General features: G+C 35.0%; 1 protein-coding gene across 1 annotated transcript; it reads left to right on the top strand.

Moving 5' to 3' along the window:
* Positions 1 to 209: 209 nt before the first annotated feature.
* On the top strand, positions 210 to 20,688 carry LOC128555710 (peptidoglycan recognition protein 1-like). Its single transcript, XM_053538910.1, has 4 exons — positions 210 to 311; positions 4,768 to 5,067; positions 17,809 to 17,928; positions 18,268 to 20,688. The coding sequence occupies exons 2-4, from the start codon at positions 4,773 to 4,775 to the stop codon at positions 18,486 to 18,488; spliced, it is 636 nt and encodes a 211-aa protein (XP_053394885.1). The 5' UTR covers positions 210 to 311; positions 4,768 to 4,772; the 3' UTR covers positions 18,489 to 20,688.
* Positions 20,689 to 22,905: the final 2,217 nt, after the last annotated feature.

Here is a 22,905-nt window from a genome sequence, read left to right as displayed (position 1 = left end):
TTAAGAATTTAAGTCTGGCTTCTCAAGTGTACTATTTTCATTGTTCAAAGTCAGAAAGTTGTTTTAAAGTTCTATTTATTCTTAAATATTGTTCGAAAGCTACCGAACTGTTTTACACTCTGAACTTGTAACATTGCACGACGCGCAGTTTATATTAAAAAAACTACAATATTGATTGTTCCAAAAATAGAGACAATTAATTTCGGATCGCATAATCAAATATAAACAAATATAACCAAGGTGTGCTACGCATAAGCCGCAGTGTAACATTCTGTGTGCCACGATTTGGACTTCAGGCTAACTTCATAAAGGTAATCTATTTGATTTCGATACTCGTCCAATTTGGCTTATTCAAGATAACATTACTGATAGCTTCCCAGCTTTAAACGAATTCGATACCAATCGCATCCTCTTTCCTAAAATAATTCGATATGACAACATCTTGTTCATTAAAATGAAATGTTGTTATAATATTTCGAAGAGTTAATATTTTTGTTTGAAATGTTATGTTTATTTCGTTTTTAAAATAAATAAAAAGATCCAAAAAAGCATTTTGAAAACACGAATTCACATTTTGTTATCAACAACTAAGATTTCGTCATATCGAAAAAGGAATTCGTTTTATTCAATTAATAGTTTAACGAAGTCGAAAAAACATTTTTGAAAGGAAATATTATTTCGAAAATTTCGGAATTAATTAATTTTTTAAAAATTATTTATATTTCATCATCAAGAATTAGGATTTCGCTAAAGCAATTAATACATAATTTACAGGTAGAACCATTGACTTTCTTTTTAATTTTCGCTGCTGTCTATCTGCTTTTTCGTCCCCACTTTGTTTATTCTGAACTTTGCTTGAAATCCACTGGCTCTAGACTCTGGTAACTTGGATGAATGTAGTGTACGTATGTCGCGCTAACATTGGTAATTTTAATGAAGAACACCACATTTTAGCACACCTGAAACGAAGGTTCTATTGTGAACTACTAGTTTATGTGTAAGGCCCATTGTCCATCGTTTACAATTTACATAAACATCTTTTCTTGCACACTCGACTGACTGGCGTTTCCAGTGATTTTACCCATGCTTACAAAACCCATCTGGCACCCATGCCAGATGATTCTCCTGCTCTTAATGACAACTAGCGATTCATGCATTGATATATCCTTTATGCAAAATATGTAAAAGTTAGGTACCTTCTCTCCGTTCCTTATAGTATGTTTCTCGATTCAAAATACGTTATTTTATGGCAAGAACATACCGTTAAGCTACAAACGATAAAACTAAAATAGAACTTTGATATTGTGCGTCAATGAAACGTCATGGCGTCACTTCTGCTTACTGGCGTTAATTTCCCGCGCTTTACTCTACTATAAGAAAGAGTGCCACACAGACAGTATTTATATTTCCTTTATTTATTCTATTTTAAAATACGGTATATGCAAGAAAAATAATTGTCAGAATAAAACGGTTATATATAAATAATATGCAAGAAAAAATATCATTCATGTGTATCATATCGGTCACCTGCGCATGGGCGGTAACTCGGCAAGCCTTGTTAATGCCCAATGCGCGGTGCCCTCAAGACGGATGTTTCTATCCGATTCGTAAACACATTACAGATATTTTACTCTAGCTGTAAGTATAGGCGGATGGTCTGTCGCATCCTGGCAATGTTCTCTGTCAAGTTTGTTCAAATGTTTTAAAGGCTGCTATACCTAAAAAAATGGATGAGTATTATACACGACTTTTTGAATTACAGCTTGATGGACCTTCATTAACTTGGGCTTTAGACTGTCCAAAGTTTGTTCAAATGAGTCGTTGGTACTTTTAGTGGCCGTTAGAGCCTTTAAACGACTTTGTCTTATGAACCGCCTGATTGGTCTTCATCAGACTTTGCTCTTTAGCACCGATTAATGAAAGGTCTTCTGCCACGTTTGTTTAAATGAGGTCATTTGGCCCCTTTTAGGGACCACTAAATCTAAGAATAGATGTATTCTAAATGACATTTACTCCTTGAACCTCTTGGCGGATCTTCAGTCGGTTGGTCCGTAGTATCCGTAAATGATTTTCCCTTCAATTTGTTGACATTGGGACAGAGCTACTGGTTTATGTTTTTATACTACCTTTGATGATTCAGTGTGCCATACATATATTCAAGGTCAAATTATCAATGTCATGTGAGCGACTTAGGTCCACTTTGGCTTTTCTTGTTCATTTTTCTAGCTTCATGTTTGGTTAACATTCCCTTTAATAATAAGAAGGAAAGGAATACATAGGAACCATAACTCTAGCACAAAATCATTTCAAATCACCTCACTAAAACTTAATTTTGCATTTGTTTTTTCAACGTGGCCGTCTGGTTCAAAATATAGGACTATTTTACCTTTTTGAACAAAGGTTATTTTACATTGAAACATTTACAAAGAAAATGTATTTCTCAGTTTAAACTTGCTGTGAACTCATTTTCACAGATTTTCAACTCAATTAATCAGATTAATCAGTGCATTTTCACGGAACAGAAACAAAACAGATTCATCAGTTCAATTTCAAACACTGAGTAAGTTTATTTTAAATTTACTCACACGAAACATTAGGTAAACCCTGTATAATAAAAGTGAAAATCTTCGGATTTTTCGCAAAATAAGCCTGGCAATGAAAGTAATACTGTTCAAATTGAGCAACTGGCCAAACGTTATAACACATTTCAACATTTGCATCTTTCTGCACTCTATTCAAAGATTTAGAATTTTATCCAGGCAGTAAAAGAGAAAAAGGCAATTTTGATTGTCATTTGTAGAATTATACCAGCAACAATAACAGCGAGTCCGTTTTATTTAAAACTTTCAATCACATGTACTATTCTAGCTACTCGCCCCGGCGTCGGCGTCGGCGTCGGCAACCTTTGTTTTTCTGTCACATCTTTATTACTATTGCTTATGTATTACTGTAAGTTCACATAAACATTGACCAGCATACAAACAAGGTACATGTATGTGCAGGGGCTGGGCCCATTATACCCAAGGTTAAGGTCACAAGGTTGTTATACTTGGAGTTATTTTCATGTTCATTTTTTTCGAAAGCTTCGTTAATAGACATTTCTATGGTACTTTATAAGATAATGACTTGAAATTAAAAATATTTCTTAATAACCATCATCTGTGTGTGTGGTTACAAACCCCATTACTTTAATTGTATTTTTGACAGAATAATGCCCCTTTTGTACTTAAACTTTTTTTTTGCAATTTTCGCTTTCTTGAAACTTAAAATGTATCTTTATCATCATCATCTGCATGTGTGGTTACAATCCCCATAACTCTAATTTGTATTTTTGACCAAATTATGCCCCTTTTATACTTATTTTTTTTTTAACAAATTTCGTTTTCTGGACATAACTTTGGTACTATATAAAATAATGACTTGAAACTCGAAATATATCTTTACCATCATCATCTGCATGTGTTGTAACAATCCCAATAACTCTAATTTGTGTTCCTGAAAGAATTATGCCCCGGATGGTGTATTTTCCTTTTAAAGTAGAGGTCTCTTATTGAGACATGTATTCATTTTACTGTCAAATCCCCGAATAGTGGAGCGCGCTGTCTTATGGACAGCTCTTGTTTTTATGTGCTTTTACTTCAAAAACACTTGTTACATTACAAAAAGCAAGGTTTTCCGTGAGATCATTGAAGGTTTGAAATTAAGGTGAAGTGACGAATAAACTGATGATAGTTAAGGTCACGACACGACAAACTAATCTTGTTGATTCCGAACATATAGTTTGATTTAGGCAACTGGGGTAAAAGTCAGTGTCGCTGTGAACAATATTCGTTCTAAAACAGATCTCAATTATAAGTATTATTTTGTTATTATTTCGTGTTATAACATCTGCTGAATCCTGAGGGATTGGTATGTACCCGAGCCCGGTAGGGCGAAGGTACCAAAATAATCCGGAGGGATAGTGAAGATGTTATTTAATACACGAAATGAACATGCGCTAACGCTATTCCAGCATAAAACTTGAAAAAAATCACTAATAAATTAATACATTATCCCTCGACGTCATTAAATTTCCATGAAATGCGCGGGATTATCTAAGTTGTTTTTTCACGTTGACGTCATTTCCTTTTGACGTTTCCGTTGTGGGGCCGTAATACGTTTCGATGTAACTCATTGCAGACTTGGAGCGGTCTTCTGCGCATGCCCGAAAATGATTATCAGTTGTAGCGCACGGCAAAAATATGCATATTTTTGCATGTCCGCATGCATTTAGTGTACAATATGCATAAAATACTGACTAAAGGTTAGGGTTAGTATCACCATGGTTACAAAATATATACATTTAAGATATTTTCGTTCAAATTTAGTTAACCCGGTATGTACCGGAGTCTGTAATTTATATCGGCGCTCCAAGTCTGCATTGAGTCACAGTCAATACGTTTACGCTTTGCCATGGAACACGCATATATGAAAATGTGTTTTAACAGCACGTGAGCGCGAGAATCTCTTTGTAAACACACATTTTCTCTCTTGCTAAAACACCACCGAAACGTGACAAGAACAGCAGTTTTATGCTAGAATATGTATTTTCACATTTTCTATATTGAATATTAAAAAGCACGTGTTATCTGTTAAAGTCTTTTTGATTAATGTAATCATAAAGCATATCATGATAAAAAGTGATACTTTCAAAAACTGAGAAAAAATAACAACTGGCAAAAATGTCAATAAACGTCCTGTCTTGAGTTTTCCATGTTTACATTTTAGATCAAATGGCTCCATTATGGACATGTCTAATCCTTTGCGCTGGGGTAACACTCGGATGTCTTAGTTTTGGCGGCGGCGGTCGCATTGCTGGTAGCAGCATAGATGATCAAGAAGATGAATGTCCAGACATCATTGATCGGTCTGTATGGCATGCACGTGCACCAAAAGACACGACACGAATGAAAAATATACCCAAGTACGTACTGATTCATCACGGCGGGACGCCTCCGGGCTGCACTAGCCAGAAAGAGTGTGAAAAGGTGATCAAAAGCTATCAAAAAACACATATGGTTGATGAAGGTAAATAAAAGTTCGATATTTTCTACTATATCAGCTTTCTAGTAAAGAAGTTCTCCCTACAGATCTAGCACAATTAAAGATGATTGTGGATTCTTATTTTTAAACAAATATTTAAAATTTCAGAGGCATTATTCAGGTCTTGTAACAGTTCCTTCTGGTAATAATTTAACACTAACACTTTAAAGGAGAGGTCCAATCGTATATCACCACACCAATTCCAAACTGACCACAATTTGTTATTGTTACGGTATTGTATTAATGCGAAGAAAGTAATTTCTTGCATACTGGACTGGGATTTCAGGTGATTTTCACCGGAATACTCCATCTTGACTCTCGTGCTGTAAATGACGTATAACGAACTACATGTGCGTAGTATATTTGTGTAGTAGTAATTATGTTTTACGTAATGCGGGATAAAAATCAAATACCTTTTACAGTTTTTCTTCGTTCCTTATTACATATTTCTCGATTCAAAAACCGTCATTTACCTGAAAAAAAAAACATACCGTTTCACTGGAGCTGATAAAACAAAACCGAAACTATTACTTTGTTTTCGTCTGCGTAACGGCATACTTCCTGTTTATGGACGTAAAGTTCGCGCGATTTGTTAATACGCTACTATAAGAAAAAAGCATTTGTACGGAAACCCTGAGGTCTCATTGGAGTTAATAACTTATTAGTCCCCTACTGGTTGAAAACCAGTTTCGGGGACTATAGGAATGCGCTTTTCCGTCATTCCGTCATTCTGTCATTCCGTCATTCTGTCATTCCGTCCGTCCGCAATTTCGTGTCCGGTCCATAACTCTTTTATCCATGAAGAGATTTTAATATTACTTGGCACAAATGTTCCCCATGATGAGACGACGTGTCATGCGCAAAACCCGGACCCCTAGCTTAAAGGTCAAGGTCACAATTGGAGGTCAAAGGTCAACAGGGCTTTTTTCCTGTCCGGTCCATAACTCTCCCATCCATGAAGGGATTTTAATATCACATGGCACCATTGTACCTCATAATAAGATGATGTGTCATGCACAACTTTCAGACCCCTAGCTCAAAGGTCAAGGTCACACTTAGCAGTCAAATGTTAACATGGCATGAACAGGGTCTGTTTCGTGTCCGGTCCATAACTCGCATCCATGAAGGGATTTTAATATTACTTGGCAAAAATGTTCCCCATGATGAGGCAATGTGTTCTGCGCAAAACCCGTACCCCTAGCTCTAAGGTCAAGGTCACAATTTGAGGTCAGAGGTCAACAGGGCTTTTTTCCTGTCCGGTCCATAACTCTCCCATCTATGAAGGGATTTTAATATCAGTTGGCATAATTGTACCTCATAATAAGATGATGTGTCGTGCGCAACTTTCAGAGCCCTAGCTCAAAGGTCAAGGTCACACTTAGCAGTCAAATGTTAACATGGCATGAACAGGGTCTGTTTCCTGTCCGGTCTATAAGTCTGTCATCCATGAAGGGATTTTGATATTACTTGGCACAAATGTTCCCCATTATGAGGCAACATGTCATGCGCAAAACCCGGACCCCTAGCTCAAAGGTCAGGGTAACAATTGGAGGCCAAATGTCAATAGGGTTTTTTTCCTGTCCGGTCCAGAACTTTGTCATCCATCAAAGGATTACAATATTACTGACATAAATGTTCCCCATGATGAGACGACGTGTCATGCGCAACACCCAGAACCCTAGCTTAAAGGTCAAGGTCACACTTTGAGATCAAAGGTCAATTAGATTTTTTTCCTGTCCGGTCTATAACTTTGTCATGCAAAACAGGATTTAAATATCAGTTGGCACAAACATTTCCCTGGATGAGACAACATGATGTGCGCAAAGCCCCGGCTCTAGGTCTAAGGTCAAGGTCATACTTAGAGGTCAAAGGTCAAATTCAAGAATGACTTTGTCTGGAGCATTTCTTCTTTATGCATTGAGGGATTGTAATGTAACTTGGCACAAATGTTCACCACCATGAGACGAATTGTTGCACGCCAGAACCAGGTCCCTAGGTCTAAGGTCAAGGTCATGCATGGAGGGATTTTGATGTAACTTGGTAGAAATGTTCACCACTATGAGGCACACTTTGTTTTAGAATTATGTCCCTTTGTTGTTACTATAAATAGATTATATTGTAACTTCTTTATTACTGGCCGTAGGGAAAAATTGAGACCACTTTTCTGTGGTACAACATGCACGGTACATCCAAATTTTAGGTGTATTTTGATCTATCTCTACCTGGTAAAGAGTTTCTTGTGGACTTAAATTTTATAGATTTTTTTAGGGTTTATTTCACTTTGTTGTTACTAAAAATAACTTTTATGATATTTTTTGTATAATCGACCAAAAAAAAATCCAAATGAAAACAACTGTACGTTTTTATATATGCAAATTTTAATCCAAGTGCTTTGTTATATTATATTGTATATATAGTACAATATTGTTTATACATCATTGACAGATATCAGTTCATTATGTTATACTGCAGTAGAGAAAATTAGGTGCCTTCCAGTAGGGGACTTTGTATTGCATGGCAATACTTCATTCACTTGTTTATCCTGACTTAATTGTTAATACGCATTAGTTATTTGTTAAAACATATTTATTATGACTTAAGTTTTACAAAAGGCGAGAGAAAGACAGTTACGTGACTGGCCCGCCTGGAGTCATCTGATGAAGAAAATAAGGTTACCGTAATTAATATTTTTACCCCGTAAATGAAGTTAAGGAGGTGGTTTACTTGAGTCACCATGTCAGTGCATGCGTGCATGCATGCCCCAGTCCGTCAGTCTGTCCGTCCGTGCACCTTACTCTTGAAAGGATGGGTGAATAGAATTCATTTTAATACACAAGTAATCTCCCGCGAATACTCTTGAATGGATGGGTGGATAGAGTTCATTTTTAGTGTCCCTTTATATAGTCATAGGAAGAGGCTAATTCTGGTTACAATCCACTAATGTTTGAAAGAGTTATGGCCATTTTCCGACTCGGCAATATGTTGATTGTTGAAATGATGAATGCATTGAATATTTGAATGACTTATGAATGAAAATGCCAAAATCTCTACAACCCTGATTAAAACACACATTCCTACTGTCTTGTATCTAGTCCCACTTGTAGATAAAATTCTCGTTTCCAATTAAATGATAAGGTCTTATAGTAGTAGTGCAGGCTCTATAATTTGGAGAAAAGTTAACTGTGCACTTCGAGATATTCATCTGGGCAATATCTGTCACCTTAAAACGGCTTTTTAATAACTTTGATTGAACAATAATTGAATGTACACTTTAATACCCTTCACATGGCTATCTACTTAAAAGTGCATGTTCAACACTGAATTTTCATCTTTATAGTTTATTATCTGTAAAGGAGGCATTCCCTTACAATAACATGGCATTGGCAGTTCTAAATGGTTTAGTTTTAGCTCACCTGAGCATGAAAAGTGCAGGGGTGAGCCATTGTGATCACTCACCGTCTGTTGTACATCGTCTGTCCGTCCGACCGTTCACACTTTTCTTCGAACAAGATCTCCTCTGAAACCATTTGATGGAAGATCATGTAAATTGACTTGAATGTTCTACCAAAGTTGTTCAAAGAATTTTATTCCAAACTCTGGTTGCGATGACAAAGGAAAAAACTTCAAACCTCTTCTTCTCAGAAACCACTTACTGGATTTCAAATATTTCTTGGGTGAACCTCTAAACAGATTGTTAAAATTATTCAGTTTTGTGAAAAAAAACACATGGCCGCTAGAGGGCATGGTCACTTTTCCCTATATGTATATGAAAATCTTCTTGTCCGAAAATGCTTGCCTTATTTAAAAAAAATCACAGAAATGTTGCTTGTTTAACCCTCTTCCGAGATTGTTCAAATTTTTCTGATTTGTCAAAAACCATGGTCGCCAGGGGATGGTCATTTTTGTCATAATGTATACTGTGTGATGTTTTAAAGCATACTTCTGGTCAGAAACTGCAGACCTGAATTTCAACTTATTTCATGCAAATGTTCCTTGGGTGAAAAACCACCAAGATTTTTCAAATTATTATCATTCGTCAGAAAACATGGCCGCTAATGGGCATAGTCAATTTTCCCTTTACGCATATAATGACAACTTTAAAAAGTCTTCTTGTCAGAAGCTGCCAGACCGAATTTAAAGTAATTTCACACTGACCCTCTACCACTCTTGTTCAAATCATTCCGAAGGGGCCAAAATTGGTCCCGTCCTGAGTTCACTTCTTTTACGTAGACTTACAATCTTCTTGTCACAACAGTATAAATTTCTGGCATTTAGCATTGCGTAGTGGTCCTACTAAAGTGTTTTCAAATCATACCCATAATTATTTTCCATAGCATAAACTTTAAAAATCATGTCTGAAGCTGCAAGACCTAGAGCTTAGATACTTGGTATTTTATTGTTGTCTTGTGGTCCTCTTCCAAAGTCTTTCAAATCATGACCCTATTGTCAAAATTGACCCCGCAGATAGAGTCTACTTGTTTTACATATATTTAAGCCAATCCTTTTATTTTCTAGGATCAAATAATATCATGATTTTTATTGTAAAACTATAAACAACGTGAACGATATGGGGTCATAATTGTTTATCAAGCCCTAAAAAAAGTTTTTTTAGTTAATTTGTATGCCGCCACCGAAGAAAGGCATTTAGTAATCACAATTTCCGTCCATCCTTCTGTCTGTACATTAACTAGTTTGCCCGTCTCAGCCTTATTTAACTATTAATTTGAATTCAATCAAACTTCACACAAATGTTAGGCATTATAATATTAACTTTGAACTATAACTTAGATTTAACTGTTAACTTTTAAGTTTCAACTATTAAGATTTAAGTCAGAATTTTTATCAGAATTTTTACTGGAATATTGTCTTGGTCAAGATCGATAACCAGCAGAATAGTCTTAAGTCGCTCTGGAGTTATGGCCCTTGAACTAGTCAAATTTCATTAATTTGACAACCAATCTGCTCAATGGGTACAGCATTTTTAAAGCCAAGGGGAATTTGTTGTGAACAGCGTTTCAGTTTAAGGTAATTCTCCATCAATAATAAGGGGACATCATGCGTAGCTGAAATACTGCCGATAAAGGACTTTGGATGATGATAAACTAGTAAGTAGCAAATATCATTGGACCATTACTCCTTGCAAAGTCATGAAGCGAGCGATAATATGCACACCTCAGTACTGTGCAAGTTTTCTGATTAAGTGCGGTACAGCGAACAGAGCAGAGGCCACATGTGCCTAAAACGAGCTTTGAGCCCATTTTAGGTTATCCATAATGTGAGATACAAAATTGCATAGAACAAAACATGTGTTCTTATTTAATACCTATCTCGCCCCAAATCATCACTTTTAACTGAATGCACATAAAAAAGGCATACATCTAGAATAATTTGTAGTTTTCAATATATAAGGAACTAATTTCTATATATAACTGAAGAGCATCAAGAGGGTCGGTTAGTTCCCGAATGTCGGGTTTTAAAAGCTATACCAGCTCCATATATTCAGGTAGGCTTTTTTTTTGTTTCGGAATGATATATATGTCAAGGCACGCTTGCACATCTAATAAATCTATAGGTGTGCCATAATTATGTCTATTGAAGATCTATGGTGTAAAATATAAAATATCTGGTTTTCCATAGGGAAGCTCTCTGTAACGTTTCTGTGGTCTAATTATGTATGTGTTCCAGTGTTGTGCAGTTCTGTCAAGCTCTGTTTGGAGAACATCCATAAAACAGAAATTCAGGCATTCTTGTTGAACCGGGTCTTCAGAGTTGAATCTGATCGAATCCTTCAAAATTCTAAACATATTTATCCACCAATGTATTCAATTTCGTCGCAAAATACACCACCATGTTTCAGTACGTTGATTCGACGTACTTTTACCGGTACTTCCGAAGAACGGCTGGAGATAACTTACGACAGAATTTTCAGTTCCATAGTCAGCTCTTACTACTCCGGGCGTACATTTCATTTGTTAAAGGGTATCGAGATAGTACTTTGCAATGAGATGTTGATTGTTGTTTGAATAGGATACTTCCAGCCACATAAGGCGGCGGCTATAGCCGTCAATATAGCCATGAATGCAAAACCCGTATGGTTTGGCTTAACATATGTGCCACATGTATTTTGGCCCTTTTAAAATATATCATCTCCGATTAAGGCGATGTGCTTTCCTATTTGTGCATCTTTCAGGATCAAGCTCTTTCAGTAACCCCATTACCATGACCTCTTAACATTCAATCCATGGTCCTTTATGAACCTTCTTCACATAGTGCGGTATCCAATACAATGGCCACTGCCTCTGCTCGTTGATAATTGTATGTTCTATGACCTGTCTTGAAGCATAAGTGACTCCTTGTCGTCGGTACAAAAACAAAGAAAAACGTTTAGTTTATTTAGTATCTACTTCAGATAACTGAGACTCAACAAAATGTTAAGTCTTGTTAACAAAAGGATGAGTATCTCTTTGCAGGTAAACCCGTTTTGAAAATATTTTTTGATCAAGTCAAGTCTCGAAGACCCATTAGCTAGGGGGAGTTAAGTAGGGATGACTCCATCTGCTGTGATTATAACATTTCAAAGCAATGCCAAAAAGCAGAAGACAACATTCATCTGAAAAGAAAAACAGTAACAACTATCTTGAACAGATAATAACTGAAATCGATCAAAATGACCCTTTGGAAGCATAGAATGCAACCAAGCAAAATAATGGCTGACTCAGTTTGATTGAGTCTGATGAAATGTTCAACACCACTAATGCCCCCTAGCACCGCTAAAGTGGAACACTATGGTAGTTAAAATTAAATTAACTTCATTATCCTAAAGGACCAGAAAATATTACAACACTGAATCCAAGTACAGGGACACATTTTACAGCCGCCACACGGCACTTAACGACTGCTGTTATGATTGTTAAGAATAAAATGCAACCAAGCCTCGATCGAGTCTGTTCATGAGAGGTAAATCATTCACACGAGCATTAAACCAGCGTTCCTCTATACTCTGGATTATATGCATATTATATTGCCACAGCCTATTTAAAGAATTCCTTGTCATGAACACAAAATTCTTACCTTATACGCTGATAGTTCTGTTACACAATGTGCTATTTATCAGTAGTTCCATCCCTTTTCGAAACTAAAGTCTCATCAAAAAGTAATAACAAATAACTAATAATGATTACTGTATGCTTACTTATTTTAGAGGTGTATTAATAACAGTGCTTTTAGCGCTATCGCACGTGCGCTAATTCATGTCCGCGCATAAATTTGTCCAAGCATTTCCATGTAAATTTTCATTTGATGATGTTTTCTTCGAACTTTTGCAAATAAATACACTTGAGAGCTTGCACTAGTTACACTGCTTGCTAATATTTTAAGGTTCGTATGATATTCCTGTTTATTGTTCATATTATCATTTTAAATATATGATCATGTAAAATAAAATATTTAAGCTTGTAGTTTGTGTTTTCCTTCATTTTATCAAGTTGTCATCGATTTCCGTATAACCTTCAGGCATGTCCGTTGTTGCAGTCGCTCGTTTACGGAAAGGCACAATGCATGTAGGACAAAGGGGATTCAATGATTACAATGTGTGACAATCTCGTTTTATTTCAGCAATTGTAACTAGTATACAGAATATAAAACACGCAGATTATTATAATTAAATACAAGAAGACAAAACAGTTACGTAGGCAATAATATACTGGGAGCGTGACAAAACATAGACAGACAAAACATCGACACGACAAAACACCGATGCGACAAAAGGCTAGACAAAAACATCGACACAAACATTGACAAAACATCGACAGGTAATTTATTTACTCTTTTTCTTCATTTTCAGGGGTTAAATTATGTTGAAATTTTTACACATGTCTGAAAGGTTCGGTCTAAATCTTCAGACAATCAAGATAAAGGCTCGAACTTTTACGGTTAATGTTCAGTTAATGGGTGGTGGTATTAGAATGTGCGGTTGTGAAAATTGTTGTCAGGTACTGACCAAACTTACACAGCTGACACAAAATTTAATATCAGTTCAATTAAGTGCAACACTGATTTTTTTATGTGACAACAACTCAATTTTGATGACAGACAGCTTAGTTCGGACATACTAGGACATACATGTACTAGACAAGTTTCGTGTCAAATGATATCATTCTTTGTCACAGATAACAGCTCATTCCTGCATTTCTGTATGTTCATATTTGTAAGATAATATCTGTAATTTAGTCAATAATGAAAAAAGTTAGCAATATGGTTTAAATTCATTCAAATTAATCGAAGTATGACAAAAATGATAAACGTTCTCTTATTCTGCAAAATTAAAGACATTATTTAGTAATTATGAACAAAAACATAAAACAATAAAACAGAGATAATTTGACAACCCAGTATACAACACTATCGCTTTTAACTATTTGATTATTTAGAAGGAAACATTAGCCTAAGAGTTATTGTTATAAATCAACTCCATAACCGTTTTTTTACGAGTTGTCAAAATATCCACCGAATACTTACTGTAGTCAAACTATAGAATTTCACTAACGCCGCGCCACATTGTCGCAAACGTCGTTAATTTTGATCATCATATCATGATGGAGAGATAGCCTTGACCTTGTCATGGCATAATAACACCTGTTTTTATCTCCTAGGAAGGTATTCATTTCATAATTACGACGTAGTCTGTTTTCAAGTGCAGTTATATATATATATTTATACCTTTTTACTTAGTTTTTTTTGCCTTCATTTCTTGTTTTTTGATAGCTTGTTTAGCGCAAAGTTTGCAATGTTTTTATTTCAGTCCACGAACACGAATCTCACAGGTAAAAACTTTCAGCAGATGTAATTCAGTTAGTATACTTATTAAAATATTATGTATTCAGAAAAGATCGTCCATGTTTTTTATGTTTATGATTAATTTAATCCAAAAATATATAATACACATTTAAAAAATTAATATTCGCTCATGTTGGGTTGTTTATGGTGGTACATGCCTGAAACGGATCGCGTGTAAAAAATACAATAATAATGTACCTATTGCCGCTACGATTTACTTCCAGAGTAAGTTCTTGCTTTCTTTTTCAGTTTGTTTATTAGATATTGGTAATTCTAAGGGCCTCTATGATGGTGTAGCCTTTTGTTCCTCGGTATTCGGTGGTTCCACGATGGTTACAGCTCGACCCGAACATTCTTGAATGACACATCGCCAATACGTTTTAACTTCTTTATCCTTACGACCTCTATCCTTATTAAAATATATATCTTATCAAACACAAGTTCTAACTTTACTTTTTGTGAAGTAACGAAGTGTTTTCACTCTTTTTGTACCTGTATTCAATTATATTCATTCTATTGTGAAGATAAAGAAAGTCAATACTTGGAGCATTTCATCGTTCGATTATACGTGCTCTTAGCCTCGGATTTTATTATTTTATTCAACTCGTTTAATAAATTCAGTATGAAAAGACACTCATGTAATATCCTCTATATAAATTATAATCGTAATAGTCAAAATTATGAATTATTAATTATGATCATAAAATTATTTTCGGTCAATTTATTGTAAAGATGTTCAATACTCGGATCATTTAGGGCATTCAAAGCTTATGAATGATAATCATATGATCAAAATCATGATCGTATGATAATCGTATGATCAAAATTATTTTCGACCATAAATGCGACAAAACGCCGACACGACGCTATGCGACATGTCGATCTTTTGTCGCATCGATCAATTGTCGCGTCGGCGTTTAGTCGCGTCGATGTTTTGTCATGTCGATGTTTTGTCGTGTCGATGTTTTCTCGTGTCGATGTTTTGTCTGTCGATGTTTTGTCATAGACCCATTATACTTTTTTTCTTAACGTAAACATAAAGCTACATCACAGTTGAAAGTATCATTGAAAAAATACAAACATCATCAAGGCACACTATCTTAAAGTCATACTTGGTACATGTTCAGGTTTTATTGGGTCGACAGTCAGATTCGTATTACAATAATTACAGCAGAAACACATTTGATAAAAATTGCCGACGGTTAAGTTTATTTCCGAAAATCTTCGTGAATCTCCGTAAATCTCCGAGAGCCTCATCTCTGACAGCGCTAAAATTAGAAATTAGCGGTCTCGCGAGAGCGCTAATTCACGTCCACGCATTAATTAAATATTTCACCAAAAATTACGTTTGCGCTAAATTTTTGCCGCGCTAATAAATGTACACTTACAGTAACAAGTAAGTCACAATAAAATAGTCATAAGTATTTACTCCAAATGAGACCTCGAGGCTTCCGCACCTTTGTTTGAATTTATATTTACTGTTATTTGTTGAATAAGGCATACAAGAAAATGATCCAATCACTGGTGGTAGGTATAGATGGAAATATCGGGCTTTCGGGTAACTGTTTAAGCGGTAACACGGCGGGCCTCGTTGCCGCCAAAACAGTTGCCCTCGAGCCGGTTACAACCAGTGAAAGAATCTTATATTCTTGCATACCAGACTGGGATTCCTTGCGATTTCAACGCTGCTGGAAAATTCATCTTACACCCCGGGTTGAAAGATAGCTCCTCTCGTGCTGCAAAGGACGTCTGTATAGTACACTTGTGTAGTAATAATTATGTATTACGTAAATCGAGATAAAAATCAAATACCTTAATAGTTTCTCTTTGTTCCTTATAACACATTTCTCGATTAAAACAAACAAACAACAACAACAAAAAAAAACATCATTTACAGGAAAAAACATAACGTTTCACTGCAGAAAACAAAATCGGAACTATTGCGTTGTTTTCGTCTTTGTAACGCCATGACGTACTTCCTGTTTATTTTAATTATGGCTCTTTTTAATACGCTACCAAAGGAAAAAAAGTGCTGTAAAAATCATTTGTTTGAATTCATTTTTACTATTAATTGTTGAACATGACATGCAAGAAAAAGATTAAATCACTGGTTGTAGGTGCAAATGGAAATGTACAGCTCTCAGATAACTATTTAGGCGATAATTCGGCACAGCCTCGTTACCGCCAAGAACAGTTACCTTCGAGCCGGATATTCCCATCGGCACCTTCCACTAGTAAAAGAATCGTAAAGTCACTTTGTAACAGAGCTTCACCTCTTGGAAAAGCTGTTCATTTCAACAGAATGCTTCGACAGATCAAGCGTTTGCTAAATTGTTAACTGGTTATTTAAGAAATAATTTCGGGGGCATAAAAATATTCTCACTTATGGAGCAGTATTCAAAGTAACAAACTAGACATATAATGAAACTTTTTACTGTACACAAAGCTAGTGTGGACAGGGTAATACGTGTATTTCAGCTTATTAAACTATTTCAGTCTATTGTGTAATGTCATTGTCCCAGTCGTTTCTTCCAGCCATGGCGATTTCTATCTTTATTTCTTATCTAATATTGAAAGGAAAAAAAAAACGATTTTTGTCTCGTTTTTGTACATTGATATTTCTTTCGGGTAATACTTCGAGCACAAATTATCTTCTTTTTTTAGCTCAGCTGAGCACAAAGTGCTCAAGGTGAGCTTTTGCGATCGCCCTGTGTCCGTCGTCCGTCGTCGTCAACAATTTGACTGTTAACACTCTTGAGGTCACAATTTTGGCTCAATCTTAATGAAACTTGGTCAGAATGTTACCCATAATAAAATATTGGACAAGTTCAATATGAAGTCATCTGGGATCAAAAACTAGGACACCAGGTAAAATCAAAGGAAAAGCTTGTTAACACGCTAGAGTTCACAATTTTGGCCCAATCTTAATGAAACTTGGTCAGAAAGTTACCCTCAATAAAATCTTGGATGAGTTTGATATTGGGTCTTTGGGGTCAAAAACTAGGTCAGAGGTCAAATCAAAGGAAAAGCTTGTTAACACTTTAGAAGTCACAATTTTGGCCTAGTATTAATGAAACTTGGTCAGAATGTTACCCTTAATAAAATCTTGGACGAGTTTGATTTTGGTTATCTGGGGCCAGAAACTAGGTCACCAGGTCTAATCAAAGTAAAAGCTTGTTAACACACTAGAGGACACAATTTTGGCCAAATTTTAATGAAACTTGGTCAGAATGTTACTCTTAATAAAGTCTTATAGGAGTTTGATATTGAGTCATCCGGAGTCAAAAACTAGGTCACCAGGTCCAATCATAGGAAAAGCTTGTTAACACTGTAGAGGCCACATTTATGACTATATCTTCATGAAATTTAGTCAGAATGTTAATCTTGATGATATCAAGGTCCGGTTTGAATCTGAGTTATGCAGGATTAAAAACTAGGTCACCAGGTCAAATCAAAGGAAAAGCTAGTTAACATTGTAGATGCCACATTTATGACCATATTTTAATTAAAAGGTGTTAAGAATAGTAATCCTAATGATCTATAAGTCAAGTTTTAATCTGGGTCAGGTAGGGTCAAAAACAAGGTCACTAGGTCAAATCAAAGGAAAAGCTTATCAACACTCTAGAGGTCACGTTTACGACTGTATCTTCATGAAACTTAGGCAGAATATTAATCTTGATGATCCTTAGGTCAAGTTTGAATCTGGGTCATGTGGGGTTAAAAACTAGGTCACCAGGTCAAAGCAAAGGAAAAGCTAGTTAAAACTTTAGAGGCCACATTTATGACCATAATCTTAATGAAACTTGATCAGAATAGTAATCTTAATGATCTTTAGGTCAATAAGTCAGGTGAGCGATACAGGGCTTTCATGGCCCTCTTGTTTTATTTCAGGCTGGGATGATATCGCTTACCATTTTCTTGTTGGCGAGGACGGTAACGTATACGAGGGCAGGGGATGGGGTGTCAACGGAGCACATTCTGGTAGCACATATTACAACCTGAATAGTTTAGGTAATTTCTGATTAACAAAACCTTGTACATAACAAACTTTCAGATTTTTATCTCCATTGGAAATTAATCGTTTTTTTTTATTTCAAATCATCTATTACTTTATCATTTCGACGTGTATCATATCGTTAGATAAAATATTACAGGTATTTGTGTAATTGGGAAGTTCCACAACACTGTACCGAACCTTGATGTGCATAATGTAATATCACTTGACTGTTTGTTTTATATGATTAATAAAATTTCAGATTTTTCTCTCAACGGGAAATTAATCGTGTTTTCAAGTCATCAATTTCTTTTATCTTTTAGACGCATATCATATCGTTAGATAATATATTACAGGTATTTGTGTAATTGGGGATTTCCGAAACACTGTCCCAAACCTTAAAGCGCAGAAAAAAGTGAAACAGTTGATCTCCTGCGCAGTATCTGAAAACAGACTGAAGAGCAATTACAAACTGGGCGGACATCGGGATGTGAATAAGAACACAACATGTCCAGGACAAAGTTTCTACGATCTCATTAAAACGTGGGATAGATACTATCTATTACCTCATATGTAGTCAATGAAAAGCTTTTTAATTCATTTTATAAAGTTTGCAAAAGAAAAAATAGTAACTTACATGTATCTTTGTTGCTTGGCCTTGCTACATATGTCATTATGTGTGTGTTTCCTCTACTTTTCATCGGTTCAGTATCGTATGGTAGATTTTACTGGCGACAGTACATGTAGTTAATTGTTATTTTAGTTAATAATCACAGACCTCAACTCAATTTACGTAATATGCCAGCATTTTCTTCGATGTACTTTCCATGTCCGTTGACAGTTATGTTCCAATTTCCATCACTATTTGTTTTGCTGTGCAGCTCCTAGATCACTATTTCGTAGCTATTTCTATTGAATCCGTGGTGATATTCAATTCTGCAGCTTGATTAACCAAGGACTTTCGGACTTTCTTGACTTCTTTACGTTTTCGTGTTTTTTAATCTGACTTTCAGCGTGTGGTAAACAAAGCAAGCTTCTGGTTATTCAACAAACTGACGGCATTGACACGAAATGTTCTAAATATGCTTACTTAACAACTATCTGTTAGCCGCGGAATGTGTATTTTGTAAACAAAATATCGAGATCTAAATGCAATTTTGTTGTTGTTGATTTTTAAAACAAAATGGCGACGTTTTGATTTCATGGACCTAATCACCAATATTCGATATCAATGTTCCTAAGTGTCCATGGTAATTTAGCGGATGCATCATGTAACACGGTAGCCTAAATAAATCCGAATTTCGTCATAAGTATTGGACTTATTTGAACATGTAAGCATGTATTAAACATAAAATTCGTCGATCTTCACAAACATAAAATAAAAAGAAAATTTGTTTGTTTTAGTGAGATATCGAGATATATCTTCACCAATATTCAGAAATGCCGCACGATATACATTAAAACAAAAACAGCATACTTTCCTTAAGTCGAACTGTGCGTCATAATGACTCTAAGTTTTAATATAATATTTCCTAAATTTCGATGCTAAAAGGAAAGAAATGTGCATTTTCTTCTTATATTGTCGTTATCACCTTCTTTCATGTAGATTTTAATAATTAGTGTCAATTATGTCAATTAAACATTAAAAGAGATAGCTTTCTCTATCGGCCCTTGGATCAAATACTGGTGTAAATTAAATATTACTCTCAGATAATATTGTGATACTTCAGGGTACAGTGACCTATTTTACAGTATGGGGGCTGTAAGCTAAACTGTAATCTTATTATAAAGTTACAGACCGTTTTAAGTAATTTGTTATCTAATTTGATCTTTAAACTCTTGATTTAGACCAGCATCACATATTGTATAAATTTATATAAGCAATAATACTTGTTAAATCACTATAAACAGCTGACTTCCTGGTTTTGCAGACATGCTGTTGTTGTTGTTCTTGCAATGCATTGTAGGTAGTTGTTTAGCAACTACTGCCTAGATTGTGTTTACATTGTTGTATATAGAAATGTCATTTAACTTAAAACAAATATACTTCCAAGAAACTCACTTAAAAGGAATTTTGATGTTATAATCATTTAGGTTATTAATTTTTCTTTCTTTTCATACTGATACTTATTATGATCTTTTATGTTTTAATAGAAATATTGACTTTTGTTTCCTAACTGTCTACCGTTCACAGTTTCCACAACTCCACATTCTTTTGTGTGAAGCTGGGTTCACATTTATTTGTGTGGAGTTCACATATCCTCACACTTTTGAGTGTGTGCTTCCACACTTATTTTTGTGAAGTCTGGGAGGTATAAATACTCCACTTTGCCTGTTTTCAGGGTTGACAATCTTAAATCTCTGGCCTTAAGCGGCTGTTATACTTAAAAATTCTAAAGGAATATTTAAAGAAGCTTCACAAATTTTATACAAAGATTGTCTTACTTGATGTGTTTTATAGCTGCTGTATTTTAAATTTTGATAAGCATGTTAAACTCTTAACTGAATAGAACTGCTAGTTTTCATTGGATCTACATTAATTTTAACTGTTACTCTTTTATGCATTAGAAGCTTACTGACAGTTATCAAAATTTACCAGTAGCTGGATTTAATAATTACCACTAATGAGTATTAGTCCTGTTAGGTAAAAATACTATATTATCATATTATTCTTGAAATGTTTACAATTTTATGTGTGAATTTCTGAATGATGTTTGTTGCTGAACATAAACTGTTTCTGTTGAAATTCTTATTTTAATAAAGTTTAATAAACTATAGCTTAACTGATAAAGGAGTACTGTTGATAATTCCCGAGTTGAGTACAAGAAAACCTGCAAGCCTTAGTTACCTCCTGTTTGTTTAACATATTTATAGACGTATAGAAGTTTCCCCAATGGCTTAGGCCTACTACAGCCAAACACTAGGGTAACATTTTCAAAAACTGCATGCTTTCTTTAGAATTGACTTAATCATAGAAATATATTTCAAACCAATTGAAGTTTCCCTAAAAACTACATCGGTCATAACGTAACAATATCATATTGCAAAAAACATATGAACAAAGTTTAGAAGATTGTAATAATGGCCATACTAACTGGGTTTCAAATGTAAAAAATACTTAGTGAATACGAATTTGCTGATGTATTTTTAAACTCTAATATAGTAGACGTAAAACTGTTTACAAGTATCTTTGCTGCTGTAACAAGCAGTGCAGTACTTGATCATTACAAACTTTTTAAGTAAGATTTATCTTATGAACCATATTTGGATGTATTACCTGTATTACACAAGATTACGGTTATCTACACATTCTCTTAGGAATAAGGTCAGTAATTTGGTCGAAAATGTGCTTCCGTGGTGTAGTCGAAAGAAGTCCATAATAAATTGATACTAATTTTCCCATTTTCTGCGCAAATTCGCGTAGAACGAGTGCTTTAATCACACTTTTTCGCTACTAGAATACATTCTGCGTGAAATGAGACGGTTTTCATGTTCATACAACCCACATGGCAAGTTTTGCAGATCGAAACCGGAAGTAGGTGTTTATTGCGCGGAGGAGGTTATAACATACTAAATAGTTGTTGTTCTTTATTCTATATAAAATTGACCTATTTCCAATGACCGCAGCACACATCAGGACCCATTTTAAATTTCTGTAATTTACATTTTCTTGAAGAATATTGTCAGTGCTAACTAAAAATCAAAAGAAAAGTGGGGGTCATGTTTGATGCAAGAAAAATAATTTCAGTCAAACACACAAACTGCAAAATCAGCTAAAAAATGAGACCCCAAATTATACTGGTGGTGTATGATCTAAGTTTCCATGAAAAATTTTGTCATGGTGTTATTTCATGATCAAAATGCTATCTTCATGTCAAGCATAGATCTGTCATGTGATTTTACCAAAAAAAAATGCAAAGAAAATAAGGAAAATAGCTCTACACAGCGAAAAACCTGAGGACTATTTGTATCCGCCATTATGCGACTAGCATTTTTTTTCGCGCCATTTTTCTGTTTAGTGTCTGTATGCCTATAAGAAAAACTTTTTTCTCTTACAGTGTGCCAATTTCATTTGAAATGTACAAGAAACCCAAATGCATGAAGAAATACAAGGTTTTAGCTTGATATCAACTGTTTCCAAGTTTCTATGGCATTTTCAGTACCATAAGACAAAGCGTCAGATTTTGTCAAAAATAGCTGTCGCGACATAATGTTGAAGCAGTTACCCTAAATTCAGCCTTGTTTTGCCCTGTTTTGACATTTTCTACTCTGATCTGCATGCAAATTACACATTTAAACTGTTATATATCTTCACTTTTACCTCTGATGGACAGAAAATAGCAGTCAGTAGCCTATAAATATGCAGTTTTTGAAAAAAATACACCCAAAACAGTGAAAATGTGATATGTTTGGGTTTTATCCTCATTTTCAACAAAATTGCAATTAATTTGTCATTTTCTATCAAATTCTAATCAAACTAGCCCATTTCCACCATTATCTGGCCAGATTTCATTTTTTAACAGTGTCATCTTATAGGTTATAACACACTAAATAGTTGTTGTTCTTTATTCTATATAAAACTGACCTATTTCCAATGACCGCAGCACACATCAGGACCCATTTTAAATTTCTGTAACTTACATTTTCTTGAAGAATATTGTCAGTGCTAACTAAAAATCAAAAGAAAAGTGGGGGTCATGTTTGATGCAAGAAAAATAATTTCAGTCAAACACACAAACTGCAAAATCAGCTAAAAAATGAGACCCCAAATTATACTGGTGGTGTATGATCTAAGTTTCCATGACAAATTTTGTCATGGTGTTATTTCATGATCAAAATGCTATCTTCATGTCAAGCATAGATCTGTCATGTGATTTTACAAAAAAAAATGCAAAGAAAATAAGGAAAATAGCTCTACACAGCGAAAAAACTGAGGACTATTTGTATCCGCCATTATGCGATACCATTTTTTTTCGCGCCATTTTTCTATTTAG

The sequence above is a fragment of the Mercenaria mercenaria genome, chromosome 3 (assembly GCF_021730395.1).
Source record: "Mercenaria mercenaria strain notata chromosome 3, MADL_Memer_1, whole genome shotgun sequence".
Classification (NCBI taxonomy): Eukaryota; Metazoa; Mollusca; class Bivalvia; order Venerida; family Veneridae; genus Mercenaria; species Mercenaria mercenaria.
This window is presented reverse-complemented; position numbering and strand designations above follow the sequence as displayed.

Bases quoted from the DNA above. Each gene is read 5' to 3' on its own strand.
- LOC128555710 (XM_053538910.1), top strand. From the start codon at position 4,773: ATGGCTCCATTATGGACATGTCTAATCCTTTGCGCTGGGGTAACACTC. The intron at 5,068-17,808 runs GTAAATAAAAGT...GTTTTATTTCAG, and splicing joins AACACATATGGTTGATGAAG to GCTGGGATGATATCGCTTAC. The intron at 17,929-18,267 runs GTAATTTCTGAT...AATATATTACAG, and splicing joins TTACAACCTGAATAGTTTAG to GTATTTGTGTAATTGGGGAT.